This window comes from Battus philenor, unplaced genomic scaffold (genome assembly GCF_028537555.1).
Source record: "Battus philenor isolate CCGP_79_NKW_IND1 unplaced genomic scaffold, ilBatPhil1.0.hap1 SCAF_7, whole genome shotgun sequence".
NCBI classification, from domain to species: domain Eukaryota; kingdom Metazoa; phylum Arthropoda; class Insecta; order Lepidoptera; family Papilionidae; genus Battus; species Battus philenor.
Genome location: NW_027181737.1, coordinates 8,321,624 through 8,339,755, shown reverse-complemented (window position 1 = coordinate 8,339,755; position 18,132 = coordinate 8,321,624). Strand labels below are relative to the sequence as shown.

At 32.8% G+C, this 18,132-nt stretch overlaps 1 protein-coding gene across 1 annotated transcript in view; it reads right to left on the bottom strand.

The window, feature by feature from the left end:
* Positions 1-16,901, bottom strand: part of sif (still life) — an 80,006-nt gene extending 63,105 nt beyond the window's left edge. Inside the window, exons 1-14 of the mRNA XM_068774191.1 lie at positions 16,846-16,901; positions 15,814-15,961; positions 13,182-13,366; positions 8,596-8,714; positions 7,467-7,597; positions 6,876-6,958; positions 6,640-6,801; positions 6,399-6,529; positions 5,846-6,031; positions 5,336-5,441; positions 4,291-4,522; positions 2,106-2,301; positions 1,187-1,373; positions 256-312 (exon numbers count right to left, since the gene is read on the bottom strand). Of these exons, the coding sequence (XP_068630292.1) occupies positions 256-312; positions 1,187-1,373; positions 2,106-2,301; positions 4,291-4,522; positions 5,336-5,441; positions 5,846-6,031; positions 6,399-6,529; positions 6,640-6,801; positions 6,876-6,958; positions 7,467-7,597; positions 8,596-8,714; positions 13,182-13,366; positions 15,814-15,923 (1,885 nt within the window). The 5' untranslated portion in view covers positions 15,924-15,961; positions 16,846-16,901. The remainder of the gene's footprint in view (positions 1-255; positions 313-1,186; positions 1,374-2,105; positions 2,302-4,290; positions 4,523-5,335; positions 5,442-5,845; positions 6,032-6,398; positions 6,530-6,639; positions 6,802-6,875; positions 6,959-7,466; positions 7,598-8,595; positions 8,715-13,181; positions 13,367-15,813; positions 15,962-16,845) is intronic.
* Positions 16,902-18,132: the final 1,231 nt, after the last annotated feature.

Here is an 18,132-nt window from a genome sequence, read left to right as displayed (position 1 = left end):
ATTTTTTAACTGAAAATCATTTTTTTTCATTTCATTGCGGTCTTTCGATCTTAACATCGATTGGATTCGTCAAAATGATGAGAATTTAATTATTCTGAATCGTAATTGCTGCTCGTTCATACCAAGGTGATAACTACAGATCAAACGTCTTTGGTAAATTGTTCAGGATATCAAAGGTTACCGACCTTTAATATTCTGAATCATTTACTATAAATTAATATTTTATTATATAAATATGTCTAATAAATCACTCACGTCTACGTGATGGATATGGGCTCCTCGGGTTTGAAGGCGGCATGTTGTCGTTGTATTCTATGAAGTAATAAGTAATTTGTACTTATCCTTTATATTCTATAAACTTGTAAACATTTAATCTAGAATACAAAATGTAATGAAAACTACTAACTAGAAATAAATATTTTTTTTATTACAAACACTAATTTGAAAGAAAAACACATAACTTCAGGGAAAAAATGAAGATAAAATTTACGATTTTATGAGTTAACAAAGTTAAAAAAATAATGGAATGGTTCTGTCTTACCATTTATTCATATTTTATGTTACTTACGTACAATAAATACAAATAATTAAAGATGTTTAATGGTTGTTAACTGAAAAATGGTAGTCCAGCGGTAGAGATCTGGGAGTTGCAATCGTAGGTCGTGGGTTCGATTCTCGAGTTTCAATCTTAAATAATATATAGGATTGCAGCGTCCTATGCGTACCAAAATGCCACTCTGCGATTGACAAACCGCCTGCCAAGCGTGGCGATTACAGTATATCCCCGTTGGATATCTTTGGGGGAGGCCTATGTCTTGCAATGGGCGATCTATGAGCTGAAACGATGATTGGTTGATAAAGTCGGAAGGCGCTGAATGCAGGCCGCTTCCAAATTATCCTATTGGGAAATCTATGTGGAAGGTCTATATCCAGCTGTGGATGCCTTACGGCTGAAATGATAATGATGATGAAAAAAATAAATAAAACGTCGCTTACTTTATATTTAGTCTCATGAGTAACATAAAAATTAAATACAGAACATTGTAGAAGCTTAAAAGGGCCACACAGATTTCGAAGGCGAACATTGTTTCGATCGCTTTTGAATTTAACAAAAGTGGTCACGTTTCTTTAGTCCAAACACAAGTCGGACCAATCATATGTGTGATTAAAAAGAAATTTAATTCACCTAGATCTTCCATACTCTGGCTTAACAAAGCTTCAAAGGTGTGCAAACTGTAGCTTTCGGCGTCCATTCCTTTTGCTAAAGTGTTGCGAAGATGCATCTCGTACTCGAGAAGAAGCCGCGATGTAGGCGAGCCCGGAGCGGGAGTGGCGCTTGATTGTGAGGCCTGTCGTGACAAGCATGGCTTTTGCTGCCGAAGAATAGACGTTGATCAAATCGATATATTTTTTTAATATTTCTTATTTTTAGAAATAAAACTCGATAATGTTTCGTGCGTTGAATACCTCTTACATTATTTATGTGGATCTCTTAGAATCATAATGATCGTGGATTTCTATGCTGTAATTAAGTTTTCATCTGCTAACTGGATGCGGACAGCGCAAAGTCTTGCGCTGACCGACCAAAGCTCATCGTGGCTAATTTTAGCAAAATTCTATACCTTGCAGTAAGCGACTATCGGTTGACTTGAATTAAAATTAATGGCCCCGGGGCCTTATGGTTCTGGACGACCTACAAAGCGTAGGTCGTTCGCTCGTAAAATGAACGACCTTGCTTAGAACGTCGAAAGTAGCTGGATGCACGCTGCTTCTAACTAAGCCTAATTGAATATCTAATAGGGGAGGTCATGTTCAGCAGTAAATTTATTGTACATAATTTATCCATAAAACATACTTCTTTTAAACAATCTCTTTATTATTAAAGTTATTGTCATCAAAAAAAGAAAAAGGCCTTTAAATTACACAAATATTTGCATCGATTACTTTCTGTGAATGACGAAAAAAATTTCGAGTGACTTTTTTGGATTAGCATTATAATCATTTATTCTTATGTCCCCAAGATGAGGGCGTCCACAGTACGTCGTCATCCCTTTTAGCATTATTATAAATTAAATATATTAATTGATACATAAGTAAGTGAATACCGGATGATGGTGTCGGGGATCGCGTCGTTGACATGGTTCTTGATCGGAGTTGCCGTTGGATGACGACGGTGTAGTTGCGTAGCATTGATTATCAAACATCACGTTATCTGAAGGGGGAGATAGATCCCGTTCACCTCCACTCAATTCCAGATAAAGACCACGTCCTGGATATCCACTCGGTGCTGCCCCCACGCCGCGACTGTTAACAGCAAAAGAAAAATAACATATTGTATTAAATTGAATATTTTCCTTTTAATAAAATTTGAGTGTAAAATATAATACTGTTTCTGACACCCTGCACGTTTCCGAGAACGGTAGAAATAAATAGAAAATAAATAGAGGGACATCGTAAAAAATACGATCATTGCATGATGAAGGTCCTACTTAAATACGTAACTTATATACGTAAACCTTCAACATTAGAGAAACACATAAGAAGGAAGAGGAATTAAAAATAAAAATCGTTTATACTAAAAAGATTCATCCCAGTAAATAAAATCGGTTTGTGGGCCAGATAAGAAAATTGTTATCAGGACTTTAAAGAAAAAAGGAAGAGTATTTACGTTGATAAAATGTCTAAATATAAACCTTAAAAATATATTTACATTATTTAATATTATATTTATTATAAATGTATATACGATATTACAACTAAACTTAATACAAAAGTTAGTAACGAGGTTTTTTAGATTCTACATAAATAAGAGATATAAATTAAACACGACTCGATTCCGGCTCATAAAGCTCCTTCTACCCAATATCGGTTAGAAACGAACGGTCCAGACTTCATTGGAGCTGAAAACGTGCCGTTATAGAGTCGTGATATTAATCCACTGGATTATTATTTTTGCTCAGTTTTAGAGAGTAAGGCCTTCTTTAAACGCCTCGATAATTTTAAGTCTCCAAAATAATCCATACGATTGGCAGTGAAAATTTTCCCATAGAAAGTATACGTGCTGATATTGATAACTGGCCTCAATTTTTAAAGGACTAAGGTTATACATTAAGGTGTTAAAGTAACACACTGTAATAGTAATAAATGCACGGGGCACGGGGGGTTCTCTGAGTAACTTCATCGGTTCAAGCTCAAGGAGGACCCCTCGTGCTTCTGTGAACCGGGGGTGGACCAGACCGTGGTCCACCTTATAGCCCACTGGCCCGCGTGTTCTGTACTATTTCAAAAGCAGATTGAGTAAAAAAACAAGTGAGGATACCACCGCCTCATTAATAGAAGAAAAACCCGACCGGCCAGTGTACCTTCATTATTGCAAAAAATAGCAAAACATGTAATAAAGGTAAACAAAACTAATACAAATAGTGGCTAAAAACAATAAGAAATAATTATAAAGTAAATAAAACAAAAACTATGTAATCTGTGATAAAATGTAAAATAACCAAATTCTAAAATGTGAAATAAAAGGTAAAATAAAGTAAAAATAAGGTGATAATCAAAAGCTGTAATAGTAAGGAACGAGGCGAAGGAAGTGAGGCGATGAATGAACGGTAGAAACTAAGTAAAAGAATGATATAAATTGTAGAATGTAAAGGGGAACTCAAGCTGATTCTTGTTTTTATCAAATTAGGCTTTTCTGGACTTAAATTATTTTGCAAATGATCCTATGACAAATATGATCTGGATTATTATTGTATTTATATACATAACGATCTTTTCACCTGTTTTAAAGTGAAAGAGCGATGTCAGTATAAATACCGTCACCGCTCTTTTTTGTTCATTTAGATTTAGTAACTGAGCTCCAGGGCTCACCGGATAAGGAGCCTTTGGGGTGACTGTATCAAAGTACATATGAAACTGGTCCCCGGCTTGAGCAGCTTAAAGCTCAAGGAGCGATTGGTTCTTATTATTGGTGCCTTAAATAATTGTGTTACACTTCAATCGCGCTTTGGGTTTGCGCGCGGTACTTGGGGCTGAGTATCGTCCGTTGCGTACGGCACTCAAGTTTTTTATTCTTTGGTCCCACCTTGCCGCGCTTACCCAAGGCACAGTACAGCGATTTAAGTTGTAATAAAGTTAACATCATTACGTTAGCTAATAAATGCTCACTGCACAGCACAAGCCTGCTCCAAAGACCGCCACGATGATTGGTATTGCCCTGCTCGTACATTGACAAAACTATTGACAAATATCTACGAGTCACTCTTTAGTGAGTTTGTTTTTGATAATAGTATAAATTTGTTGATAGATGTGTACCGTTGTGAGCTCTGGCGGCTGTTGTTATTGACGACGTGCGAATAGTGGCCGTGGCCATGCATATGCTGCGGCTGGCGGTGTCCGTGCGAGCCGCATGACGGAGGACAAGGCCCAGCGCCCCCGTATCTACGACGACCCATTTCCGGTGAAGTAACGGGGCTTTCCGTTGACGGCATAGGTTTTAGCATGCGTTTTAGAGTACTGGAATCTGAAAATAAATAATTTATTCGTAATTTTAACTAATTTATACTTATACATTTTTAATTTGATATTTCATTTAATTATTTTAAATTATACATGAATTATATAATGAACTAGTAAACGGCTACCCGCTTCGCATAGCCCAAACTAAATTTGTGTGTGGACTTTTATAAAATCCGTTCGTGGTCATTTTTAAATGTGCGATAAAAATATTTTTTATAAATTTACTTATAGTTTTAAAATATGCATTTTAATGAATGCCCTATCAACCCTTTGTGGGTGGGATTTCGTGAAATCCATTCTCAGTTTACCTTTACTAAGCAAAAGGATTTATCTTACCAAATCTCAAGTCCTTAAGGTGAAGAGATATAGTGATTAATTTGTGTGTGATATAGTGATTAATTAAAAAATTGCAGAAAATATCCTACGTATGTTATTGATAGAAATATTCTTTAAAACAGATTATAAGATTTTTTTCATTAACAGTTATCGGTCTATTTTGAGTATAATGAACTAAACTCCATAATTGTATAACATAATAAATAATGATATAATCCAATATTTTTTATTGAGATTTAATACTAAAAATACTAGAAAAAATTTACTTCGGTCCTTATTGTTCCAATCTGAATAAAAATCCTACGCTATATTCTTACCTAATTGATTATGGATATCGATTGTATTAATAAGTTTTTTTAGTTAAACTATTTTGTTGTTAAGCGTGAGACTGGATTCAAAATGTTAAGTATAACTATTTCTATTTATGTCGTTATTATAAAAACTATTTTCCGTAAACGGAATTATTAAACTGTAAACATACCCATATTCATATCTTCGGTGCTCTTAGATTTAGTTCTACGTGAACCTGAAGTGTTATTGTTAATGACGTTGTGATGATGCATAGCATGCTTTTCGGATTCACGCGACTGGAAGATATAAAGTACATTAAGATTATATAATTAACTAAGCATAAATGGAAAACAAATCTTTATATATATTATCAAACAAAATCACTACATTTGAAATAATGAAATAAAAAGAAGAGAGATTTCAACTATGTTACGATATAATATAGCGGGCGCAGATACAGTGCCGAATTATGAATAACATAGCCATCGGAATCATCATATTCCAATGAGCTACTGGCAGTTACATTTTAGGAAACATTGTCCCCCAACAGTTTAAACTTTATATTTTTAGTCCATTTCCAGAAATTACCAAAAAAAATGTATTGCCAAAAAAAAGTGTTGGATTTTACACGCAATCGTAAAACAAATTGAATTCTGCTCAACTAGGGACTGGTGATTGGAAAATTTTGCATGTTAATTACCGATTCATTCCCGTCTCCATAGTCAACGCTCTTGGGCATATGCTGTAAATGTTCCTTTCCAGAACGCATGGATGAAGACGTGGATTTCGAACTTGTAAGTGTGCCTCCTGCTTGTACCCCTTCAGATTTAAGGTCTTGACTATGTTGGGCAGGTGCACCAGTAGCTACTTGACTTTCTTCAGACGTCTGAAATATTGAAGTTTGAATTTGTTATTAATTATTACAATATCCGGTGCTTAGTTCACAAAAATGCTTTGGTAATTTGTACTATATTTATACAGTTTAATTTGTAATAGTTCAGTATTATATAACTATGTACAAAGTTTGATAAGACATCGATATATGCCAAGGAATTAGCAAGTTGAAATGGCAGTGGTCATAATAGATGGCCGCTGAGGCCAAGTTCTATAACGGCATGCGACCTTAAGGTCATCGAAAGTCGCTGATTGCAAGCACTTTTTTTTTTAGGGAGACCGATGTCCAGTGGTGGATGTCTACTAGCGGCCGTGATTATAATGAAAATAAAAAAAAAATGTTGCACAGTTTAACTCACATTAGTTCCGTGTGTACCAACAGAGGCAGTGACTGTCTTAGGTGCAGTTGATGTGTTTGTAGTCATCGTCGAAGTCTCCTGCGATTTAGGTGGACGCGACGGAGGTTGAGTGTCCGCCTGTCGAGCGGCCGCTGAAAATTAAAAAAAATATAGAAATCAATATCTATGTGATCACTACAACTAAGTTAATTATTTTTAACTTTCAGCAGTTTCAGTTTGAGTTAGCAAAAAAGACACTCACGTTTAGGTGGCGGCTGACTTGTTGGTTGAGAATTGGCTACGTTGTCATACAGCGAGGTCGATGAAGTAGCTGCAGCGACTTTATCGGATCGGTTTGCAGTGCCCGTTGCACCGGCTTCGGTTTCTATAGCACGGGTGGTCGTACGTGGTAGAGTGGAAGAACCTATATCGTAAAACGATTTAGAACTTTAGGAAAATATGTTTTTTATTTCATTATTCTACACGTTTGGTACTTACGATATCTTGGATCCTGGGCTCTTAACCTTGTGTATTGTTCTTGAGACATACACGTGCACTGTGCTTCACGACCATAGGTTAAGCTAAAAACATATTTTTGAATTAGAAGATTGAATATACCAAATTATAAAAAGAGGTTTTGCACAAAAATATAAAAAAACGTCCGCGTACCGCTACCAATTATTGTAATTATTACCTATAGAGTAGGAAAAAAAATCCTCTAAACTTTTGTCACCACCACTAAATTAGAAAACGTTTACGTGCTAAAAGCTAATAAAGAAAGATTGCAGTTGTCTAATAATACAATATTATTATTGCGTTCAGTTAACAAAAGATTACAGTTCGCAGGTAATAAAAAAATATCAAGTCCATGTCGTTTATGCCCGGGGTTTCCAAGCGCGAAAACGAAACACTAAATTACTGCAACTTATTATTATTAGTTACTAAAACTTAAAAGTAAACGACGCAATATTTATTGTTAATTGACGTTGTTTCCTTAAACAATCTTAATGTATTAGACAAGATTCAAAATCATTTTCCACGGTTATGAATCCTTATTTATGTTTAACGTTTTAGAAATTAATCAGATACCTGGAACGATTCGGGCTTGCTGGTGTGGAAACTGGTTTCCTCTTGGTTTTGAATTTCTGTTTACTTCCCGGGGGCTCAAGTTTTAAGCTGTAGCTAGAAGATGCTTTGCGCGAGAACTTGAATGATGGTGACTACAATAAAAAAGTATACATATTTAGTTTACATGTATTTATAAAACATTATGTTTATTTTGCATAGAAAGTTACATTTTATAATAAACAACAAAATTAATTTTAAGTTCACATCCCCTAAACAAGTCGATTGATTGTTGCAAAGTGTATAAACGTGTATTATTGATATAAGTTTACTTTTTGTACATAACAATCTTATATAGTGTCAATTCATCTAAGGCCATTGTTGTTTGTTGAGTAGTTGTGCTTTTTTGCACTATATGTTAATTAAAAACTAACAAGCATTTCATTATCTTTAAGCACGACTCTTTATGTATCTGAATAACTCACGCTGCAGAGGATGCAAGGTTTTACGTTGGACGGATCAGGTGAAAGCTCTCACGGAATCAGCCCTAGCTTTGTGTGGGCGAAAGACTTCGGTGAGAGTAATAGCGTAAGGTTGATTTACAAAAAGTTCCCATGCCTATAACTGATCGGCCAAGAGCATAATACTTTTTTCTTTTTGTTGTTGCACAGTTGCACATAGCCTCCTCCTTCATAGTATTGTACTATGAAGTACACATAGGACATAGTATTGTGAATCCATATTTAACGACCGGCGCGCGCCTTTCTTGCTGTTTGTTTACTTTGTGCGAAAATATGCAATTGCAGTTAAACTCGCGTTTTTGCGTGGGCTTTTATAATTATCACTTTACTAACATAAATGTATTCTGGCTTTCAGAAATGATGTAAATTTATAAATACTTTAATGATGCACCAAAACACGTAAAGTAAAGTATTTCTCTTACACAGATCTTACATAGATTTAACTCTAGCCTGATGTAATAATAAGTAATCCGTGAAAACGTAGAATGTAATTTTTTGATACTTGATAATTTTACCGGTAATTTGTCGGTTAACTTGTTTGTTTTATAATAAATTAAGGTTAAAAAACTGATACTCTTTTGAGAAAAAGTGAAGTAGAAAAAGTCCTGTATTTTTATTGAAAATAAACTTACACAACATTCTCTAAATTGTTTGGCATCAATGGGAGAAGTGAAATTCAATCCCCATGTATCATTTGTCATGGGGTCCTTCCAATAGACGAAGCATTCTGAAGCTTGTCCGATCCGAGTTCCTGTAACAGTAGAACACACGCGGTTAATACACGATCTAGGAAAATAAACTCTGGGTGATTTATTACTCGACTTCTGCCTTCAGCTGTGTTGGGCGTTTGTATTTACTCGAAAGGCTCTTTACAAACACAAAAATGTCGAATAAACAAATCCAAAAAGATACTATACGAAATTTTTGGGCATAATAATAATAATTATACGTATAAGTAACTTGTAGAGAATTTTGTAAATAATTTACTTTTAATCAGTAAAGAAAACAGATATATTTTAATTTCAACCAAATGTAAGACACTTAACTCGTCATATTCTTCTCAATATCGGGTAGAATATACGAAAGTTTTTGATACAAAATTGATTTTTTGACCAAATTAAAGAGTGGTTCCCATGTCTTTTTCACAGTATTGTTATAGTCTTCTACGTTGGGGTAATGCTCCTGTAATAAACTTGATTTTTGTTTTGCGCAAAAGAGCTATTCGTGATATTTGTAATTATTGTACTAATTATATTTATAAAAACCGTAAATTTAGAGAAAAATTTAAATAATTTATTATTACCGTTAAAAATAAACATTTTTGACTTTCATGAAAGTAGAGTATACAATGTGAACAACCGAAGCTAAAGCACTTCATCTACATCGAAAATCGAAAATCCTTTTTTTGACAATGTATACGCTTATACAATATGAAATATGCATCTAAAGACAGCTGTTAAGCTGTTAAGAAAACTTCTATTGCTAGATTTTCAAAAAGATCCAGACTTTTCAATGTGAACAGGATATGTAGTTTTAAATACCTTAAAAAATGTTTAGTAAAGACCAAATTATTTTTGTTATTTCCAGGTATGAGGCGTGTATTATCCGAACAGGTGGTCAATTCATATTGAAATCGATAAGAGAGGCAATCGATTCTTTTCCGAAAAAAGCTTTTTTTTTTAATTTTATTGAATTTCGTAGTCTATAAAAATCACACATTACACCTTTTTTGTTCTCTAAATAAAAAGTTTGTTCTATACTGATATTCTTGATATTCACTTATAGCTCAGCGAATATCTATGTTTAAATGATACGGTATGGTATTATGCATGATTTGATAAATGTTGTTAAATCGCAATTTTAAAAACTACTAATTAACTTTTAAAATTAATAGCCATAAAAGACATTGATAAATAATTATTTTACAATGAAAAAGTGTCGTGATTTTACTTTATTTACCTAACTTTAAAATATGAATGATAATTTGATCTAATAAATAAATATTAATCTCTCTTGTTTTCATCTAGAAGTAAAATCAATTTAAATAAATAATTTCCTTTTAAAACCTGTTAGCGTAATTTATATTTACATGTAATTTTATGCAACAGTTTAAATTTATTGCTAAGATAAGTCGTCAATAGGTATTTTTTCGTAATATAATATGTGCTAATTAATACAAAATAGTAGCTTTACACAGACAAGTATGAAACTAACAATAGCTTTTGCGTGCTGAGAGTAGGGATTTCGGTCGATTACCCGCGTTACTATCTAGTGTAATTTTAAAACTGGGTTACAGCGGCGTAAGGCACATTTTTCAATTTACTCCCGTGAAACGCCTTCGTATGACGCCAGAAAAGTAAAATGGAGATAAAGTTTTAAGTGAAAAGTTTTTATTATCAGTAATATTTTTCAATTAGTTTCAATACAATTAAAAAGTTATTTTTTGAGTTTTTTTTTTTGAATAAAATTGTATGTTCAGATAAAATTGAACATACAATGCAATCAGAAAATGCAAATGCAATCAAAAAATGCAAAAAAATCCTAATAAGTTCGTTAAATATATTACAAACATAAAATACTATTCACAATAAACTGTCTGTTAACTCTTAAAATTGATAGTTGTTAATGTAATGTAAATCAAAACCAATATTACGAAGAACCATTTAATATTCGCTACAGATGTTAAATATTAAGGAAAGATAATTTATTTTCATATTTTTTTTTTTCACCCACTCATATCTTTTGACGACTCTATTTTGGTAAAAACACGCTCTTGCCGCTACCGGCATCTTTCTTCGCTACCGCTATCTTTTTCGTTTTCCTATGGTCTCTCCTAAAAGAGTCTTACAGTTTTACTGTGTGACATTTAATATTTATAGACTTAATTGTGAGATTTTGGCCAGCTTGGCTAAAAATAAAGTTGTTTATAAACTTAGATGGCATTTATTTTTACTGGTCAAGTTGACGCATAGTTGCAGCAAGGAGGACTTTGTTAGCCAATAAGATTAAGTTCCGTTCAAGTGAAAATAAACGATAAAGAACCGGTGGTCATACTTGACAGACCAAAAGGCACCGGACTAGATACGCTGATAGACGCGAACAAAGGACAAACAGATGCCAATTTGTTTATTATCTCAGAAAAAGAATACACCAATAAATATTATCGCATTTTCTGCGATGTTTTCCTCAAGGAATAGTCATACATAAGATTACTAAGTCACGATCTTGGTCGACAAGGCTTGCAGATAAACTGGAGTAGAGGTAACGCAGCGGTTGGGGACTGAGACTTGCAATTATAGGTCACCGATTCGATTCCCGAGATACGATCTTATAATTTACACTTTAGGCATTAATTATATAAAATTGTCTATGCAGACAAACAATTTTCCAGAGGATAGCCAGCAGGGTCCTCTGCGTACTAGATTACTAAACTGCAATCGACAACCTACCTACCAAGTGTGGCAAATATAGTATATACCCCATAGATATCTTTAGGGGAAGCCAATGCCTTGCAGTAGGCGCCCATGCTCTGTAACAGCGAATGTATATTCACCATGTATTTGTAACAACTAACTCTGCATTAAACCTTTATAATAGGGAAACCAAACCAACCGTACTTTGGTTTCATTTTTATCGTAACATACTACTTTTTGATAACCCTTCATTTTTAGCCTTAAGAGCAGTTCACTAACGAAAATACTATGGTTAATGTCAAGGTTTCAAATTATAAGGAGTTCTAGTTGCTAGTTGCTGAATATTTTTAAAAGCTTGCCATAGCTTAAAACGACTTAGCCAGCCGGTGTTTCTAACAGAAACAAGATGTTTTTACATTTTTCTTGGCCCTAATCGAGCAATTTCTCAAATTTATCATCTTCCAATGTTTTTGACCTTCCTTCAAGCGAGCAGTCAACATTTTTTGTTATTGTTGAGATTATTAAACTAAATTTATGTACGTCCTTACTAAGCAGTCTTCATTAATATATTAATTAATAAAAAACGAAATTAGAACATAAATTCAATCATAATTCCTCACAAGTTCTATAATGAGAAATCATTCTTTAAATCAAAGTTGAAATATAATATGTAAGATCACATTATATTACCTTTTTATTGAAACAGATGATCAGATTTTAATTTAAAATAAAACTACACAAGTAACAATACCGTATTTATTTTGCTTGTCAATTACACTATAAATATTTGAACTTAATCTACATCTTTTTATTAAAGAGTATCTATAGTTTTCGTTAATACTGTATTCTTCCTAAATTTCATTTCAATTAAAGTGTTTATATCAGCTATCTAATTAAGAAAGAATCTTTCTCGAAGTTTGAAAATGTAATTTATGTCTGTTGATATTTTTAATTTACTCATTTTCTTATGATATAAATTAAGTTTTACGTAATGCGTTATACAGATTAAGAATTTTAAAAAACAAATATACTAAAGCTTTTTCACGATATAAATAAAATAGTGTTCATAAAGCAGGCCGGCAATTGACGGACTTTTACGGACTTTTGGCAATTACGGACTACCGTAAACATAGTCTGTATGCTATGGTGACTTCTCTAAAGTAGAAAAGAGAAGTAGGAAAGAAGACCATAATAGCTAATAAGCCTCTCTCTCCTTTTTCTCTGTAGGATTTGTGTGGCTTGGTCATTATCTACCACACGAGCCCAATAAAAGTGAGACATTTTATCTGCAACTTTTATTTGAAAGTTTTATTGTTTGTCTCTCGATGTCTTCCTTGAGTTTTCGCGTGCAGAGGCAATATAATGTAAAGTGTGCGCTTGTCAAGAATCAGAATGTGCTATCCTATGCTATGTCTCAGTTATTAATTATTATGCCTCCACTACTCTTTAACTGAATACCTACCTACAGATATATATATTTTTTTAATTATCTCAATTCACATAGCGTTAAGATATTTTAATGGTCAATGAAATATTATGTTACATTATTTGTATAAAATAATTTCAAAGATGTAAAGTTTTCAAAATATAAGTGCTTTCTGTTGCGGTTTAAATAGGCTAATATTCGGTAAAATCTAGTCATCACCTTCCTTCTATATCAATCGCGTATTTCCATAACCTAGAGACATTTTCAACCTCTAAAATTAAAACATGTATCGTTTATATCTTGTCAATACTTTGTTATAGTAAAAAGAGTTCAAACTAGGAAAACATAGTTTCAGCATAATAAAATGTACATTACGTACCCGGTTGCAGTAGTCTAACGTCGAGGATCTTGTCGACTTGGGAGTTGTAGGCGGTGATATGGAACACGCATTCTGGCGAGTCTTGGATGCAAGTGATGTTGACTGGCACGAGGTCCTCCGAAACCTGTTGCCACTTTACAGTGCCGGCGCCACTCGCCGAAACGTGGAATACCTCCGCCCAAAGCCTGCAAATTTAGTATTTAGTTTACGATTTAATTATGTTCACATGTTAGTATTTATAAAAGTGAAAACGTATTTCTAACGTCACTTTTTAAATAAACGTAAGTATAGTTCATTAAAAAAAATCATATACGCGATGATTGAAAATAGGTATTAAAAGATTGAATATACAGCTCATTTGCTACAGGTTTTAGTCTAAAGTTCTAATCAGAATTTTAAATTTTGAATATTTGCGTTATTTATCTAAAACCATTGATTTTTGAATAAGGCTCACCGTGCATTAATTTTTCATCAAATAAGTTATACATTCTTCCCTTTAAAGATTTTTCTATTTCCAATCATCTATATGTATTAATATATGTTTATTCCATATATATTATATGCCATAAACAATGCAACTCAAGAATTCATCAAAAATATAATCTTATGTAACACTATATTTGCGCCTGTTAAATTTGTCAAAAGCACATGTAAATGTTGCGATAATTTTATTAAAGCTCTTATATGCTATTACACTAGTAGTTTTTGTATTCTAGGTTATTATATCAGAAAAAAATTAATCTTTAAACATTTTGTGTCTTAAAAATATTTTTATATATATTTTTGTATTTATACAGAGGTAAAAGCTTTAAAAGAGTAGATCTATAGCTCATTTGTCAAAAAAGCTATAAAGCTTTCATCACTATTTCCTATAGACCTGTACAAAGATCATTCTGAAATAAGTTATGTTAATAGATTCTGGCAGTAAGTAAACAATATTTAATTTTAATAAATGGTAACCCGAATTTTGAAAATGCTTTTTCTTGCTATATTGTCATTACGTTATTCATTATTTGTGAAGCCTTTGATTTATGGATGGGATATACCATACATGAATTATCAATGCAAATGAGTTATAAGTCCACTCTTTGTAGCTTTGCTTATGCACCTATAACCAATCATCTTGTATATGAGTAATTTCCAAGACATAAGATTCCACGAGTCATCATATATCTCTGGAACTATAATGGTTAGACTTGAATTTTATTTAAGAATGCTACTTTAGCCGAGTACAGGTAATCTTAGGCTAGATTTTATTTTATAGCTAATTATAATATATTACATTGATAATGGAATCATGTGGAACAAATTATTTTAAGACTTAATAAATTTAATAAAATTCGGAGTTTGAATAAACATCTCGCAAATCGTGTCGTAAAAAAATATATCGTCTTAATAAAAAAAATCAATGTTCATTTAGTTGCCGTTGAAATTTTTTAGAACACAATTATTGGAAGTGAAGCATTATGTGTATATAAAAAAATTAGCAAAATTATTTTTCAAATAAACATATGCTGTTCGCTTAGATAGTAAATTGAATTAAAAACATGTGGGTCATTTAGTAACTTTAATTAACTAAAATCTTCCTATCAAGTCGAGTTAATTGCATATTACCGAAACAATATAATTATATCACGAACAAACTTCATTTAACTTTATAACCAGTGCAGATTAGTTGCAGTGGGACTTTAATTGCTATTATTTCCTACAACTTATAATAGTAGTTATAATATAAACAATTTCGCACTGGGTCTCTGCTTGTTTGATGATGCTAATTACGTTAGTCGTATACTTCATATGTATAAATGTTAAACTTGTGCCGTGCTAATTAAAAATACGTGTTTAAACTCAATTTTAAGCAGAATGTATTTTGATGTGTATCATTTCAAGTTCTTTTAGGCTCTACAGTATACATTGAACATAATATAAATATCGGTAAAATTATCTGATGAAAAAAATAATAATTTGGATAGTACTTTAGCATTATTTGCATGTGCATTTCAGTCTCTTAAAAAGAAGGGCATTATTATTCTTTAACACATACATTTTTTCTCAATTTTTACAGTGACAAATTTTAATAAATATGCTTGAACATCGCGTGGGACGTCGGATAGTCACCCACAAGTTGGCCAGACAACCTTGTCTTCAATACGGTTTTCGGTATCGGCCACAACATGCGGATAGCCCAATGAAGGACGAACTTAATGCACATACTTTTGTGCTCTTTTACTTATTGCCATAGTTCAGCACCGTTTTTTATTATTTTCATTTAATTTTTTAATTATAATAAATTTTTAATTTATAATTATAATTAATTTTTTAATTTTTGATGCTCAATATCAACTCAGTTAAATATGGCCCTAGATGGTTTCTTGAGATTTTCTGTCAAAATCTACAGGCGTCGGCTATAATCATACCGAAATGAAAATGGTCGTCGTCGTGACGACAACGCTGGATACAAGTAGCTTCCCTCTGGAAATCTTTGTGGGAGGCATATGATCAGCGATGGACGGATGATGATCTAGTATATGGCCAATCATTAAATCAGCTGTAACACGCCTACTGAAAATCATAGGCTTCTCTAAAAGATGGCTTCGATGTCACCGCCGATTGGATATTGTATGTATTGTACCTTAATAAATGACCGTCGCGACGTCGGGAATTCTGCCACGGGCTGTCCTCATAGCGGTACGCCTTGCGGAGAATTGGCGCGCAGGAACACGAAGACAGTTTATTGCCCATCGTGCGCGTGCCGCACTCGGCGCACTGCACTATGCTGCCTGCAATGTATTGTTTTTGCAACAAAACCAGTCTTCATACCTTATAAAATATACACTTTTCCCAACAATAGAATATTTAAATATAATAGATTAGCTGGAGACCATTGGAGCAACAGAAAAAAAAAGTCTAGTAGGAAATATCAAATAGACGGTAAAGATGATGAATAAAGCCAGCGAAATAAAGGCACCAAAAAATATGAAGGAGATTTTCATCCAAAGAGGAGTTGATAACTAAAATACCTAGGCTATAACTTATAATCCTAGTATTTTAAATAAAAATAACTAGCCATCTAAGGGGTCCAAGTCCAAAATAGTTTACTTATACTTAATATTACTATCCCTTAGTGCAAAAATTACTGGATAGTATAAGTATAGTAATACTTATACTATCCAGTAATTCTTGCAAAGTATTTGTAATTAATAATTACATTTGATATCGTTGAATAATTTCGATAGAAAAATAAACAGATAGAAATAATGTCAATGACTGAGAACCAGGCAGTTTTGATGTCAAGTACTAATTAACATCTAGAGAAGACGTCAAGATCGCACGTGTCTGATGCGTATTTATTACACAACATGGCGTTAAAAAATTGCTATCGTATCTATTCCTTGCATTTCGAAACATAAATACAAGAAAATAAATTTTCAAAATTGCGATTGTTATTATGCGTTTTAGAATCTTTACGAAGATAAACCTTCGATAGCGATTCGTTGTTTTAGATGTGTACCACTTAGTTTTTTCTTAAAGAAAATGTATCTAATCCCTGATTGTACAGTGGCTATGAGCCGCTTAAAGATGATTATATAGCAATGTGTTTTAGATGTTGATTTTAAGAGGAGAAGAGAAGATTAGAAGATTGCAGAGTGAAATGTGTTCTTACCCGCGGTCCCGTGATGTCACCAGGTGCCATCAGAGCGCGAGAGCGAATGTCCGCGGTTTAAACTCTGGGACCTCTGAGTTCCGTGTCTATAGTGATGTTTCACAACGCCATGCTGCAATTCACGCCTTATCATGATGTCACCAATAATAACAAAAAAATTCCAATGCCATTTTTCTTTGTAATTAGCTATATTTATTATGAAGCTGATATATGTAAGTAATATTGTTTATTTATAAATTTATCTATTTCAACACACAAACATTTATATAATATGTACACATAATTCACATAAATAAAAATAAAACTAGACGAACATGCATTATGAAGTAAACTTATGTGTCTTTTAATGTAATTATATCAGGTTCACTTTCTTCATTTAATATATAGTTAAATATCTTTTTTTAATTAAATTTATGCAGCTTGATGACAAATAAGTTTCTTCTCCTATTTACAGCATATAATAATATTGAACACTGATGTCATTAGGTATGAAAGTATATGCTTAATGAAATGAACATGCATGAAGCAGATTTCAAACATTTAATTTTTTAACGAGTTAAATGTTTGAGGGGTTAACGATAAACACAATTTAGGAGGATAACGACCGCAAACTTAATAGTTTAGTAAAGATATTGTTTTATCATTCATTTTGTTGTAATTTGAAAAGCTGAGGGTATATTATGTATTCTTTACTTCCGTGTAGATATAAGATATATTGATCAAAACAAGTTTTTTATAAATTCGTAGGTACTGTGATATGTTTGTCGCAGGATTATTGAAATATCTTATAACCAATATGTCCTAAATAATTCATAAACCATTCATAGTCCATTTATATCCATGCACAGAATATTAAATATTGAAGACACTATAAACTTGTTTATCATTGTTTGCATAATCCTAAAATGAGAAAAAAATTGCGACGCTTGTATTTTCAAATCTCTTTATATCATAAGATGACGTCTTTAACCTGCTACAAACGTTATTTTTAACTCTTAGTAATAAGTAATAAAACTCTATTCTGAACCAATGAAGTGTTGGGTAAAAAGTTGAATAGTTTACTGCCACTTAATATTGGATTTCAGCGGAGCGAGCGTGTCGGTGCTATCAGATAATAATTAAAATTCAAGAGCCGCATTTCGACGTCGATCGTGGGGCTTCTTACGCGATAGAGTATTCTGTGTAGATATATGTGGGTCATTCAAGTTCTCAAACTAAATATGTTCAGACATTAAACAGTAAACGTGTCAGCCACGGATTAGATAGTAGTGTGCTGTTCAATACAAA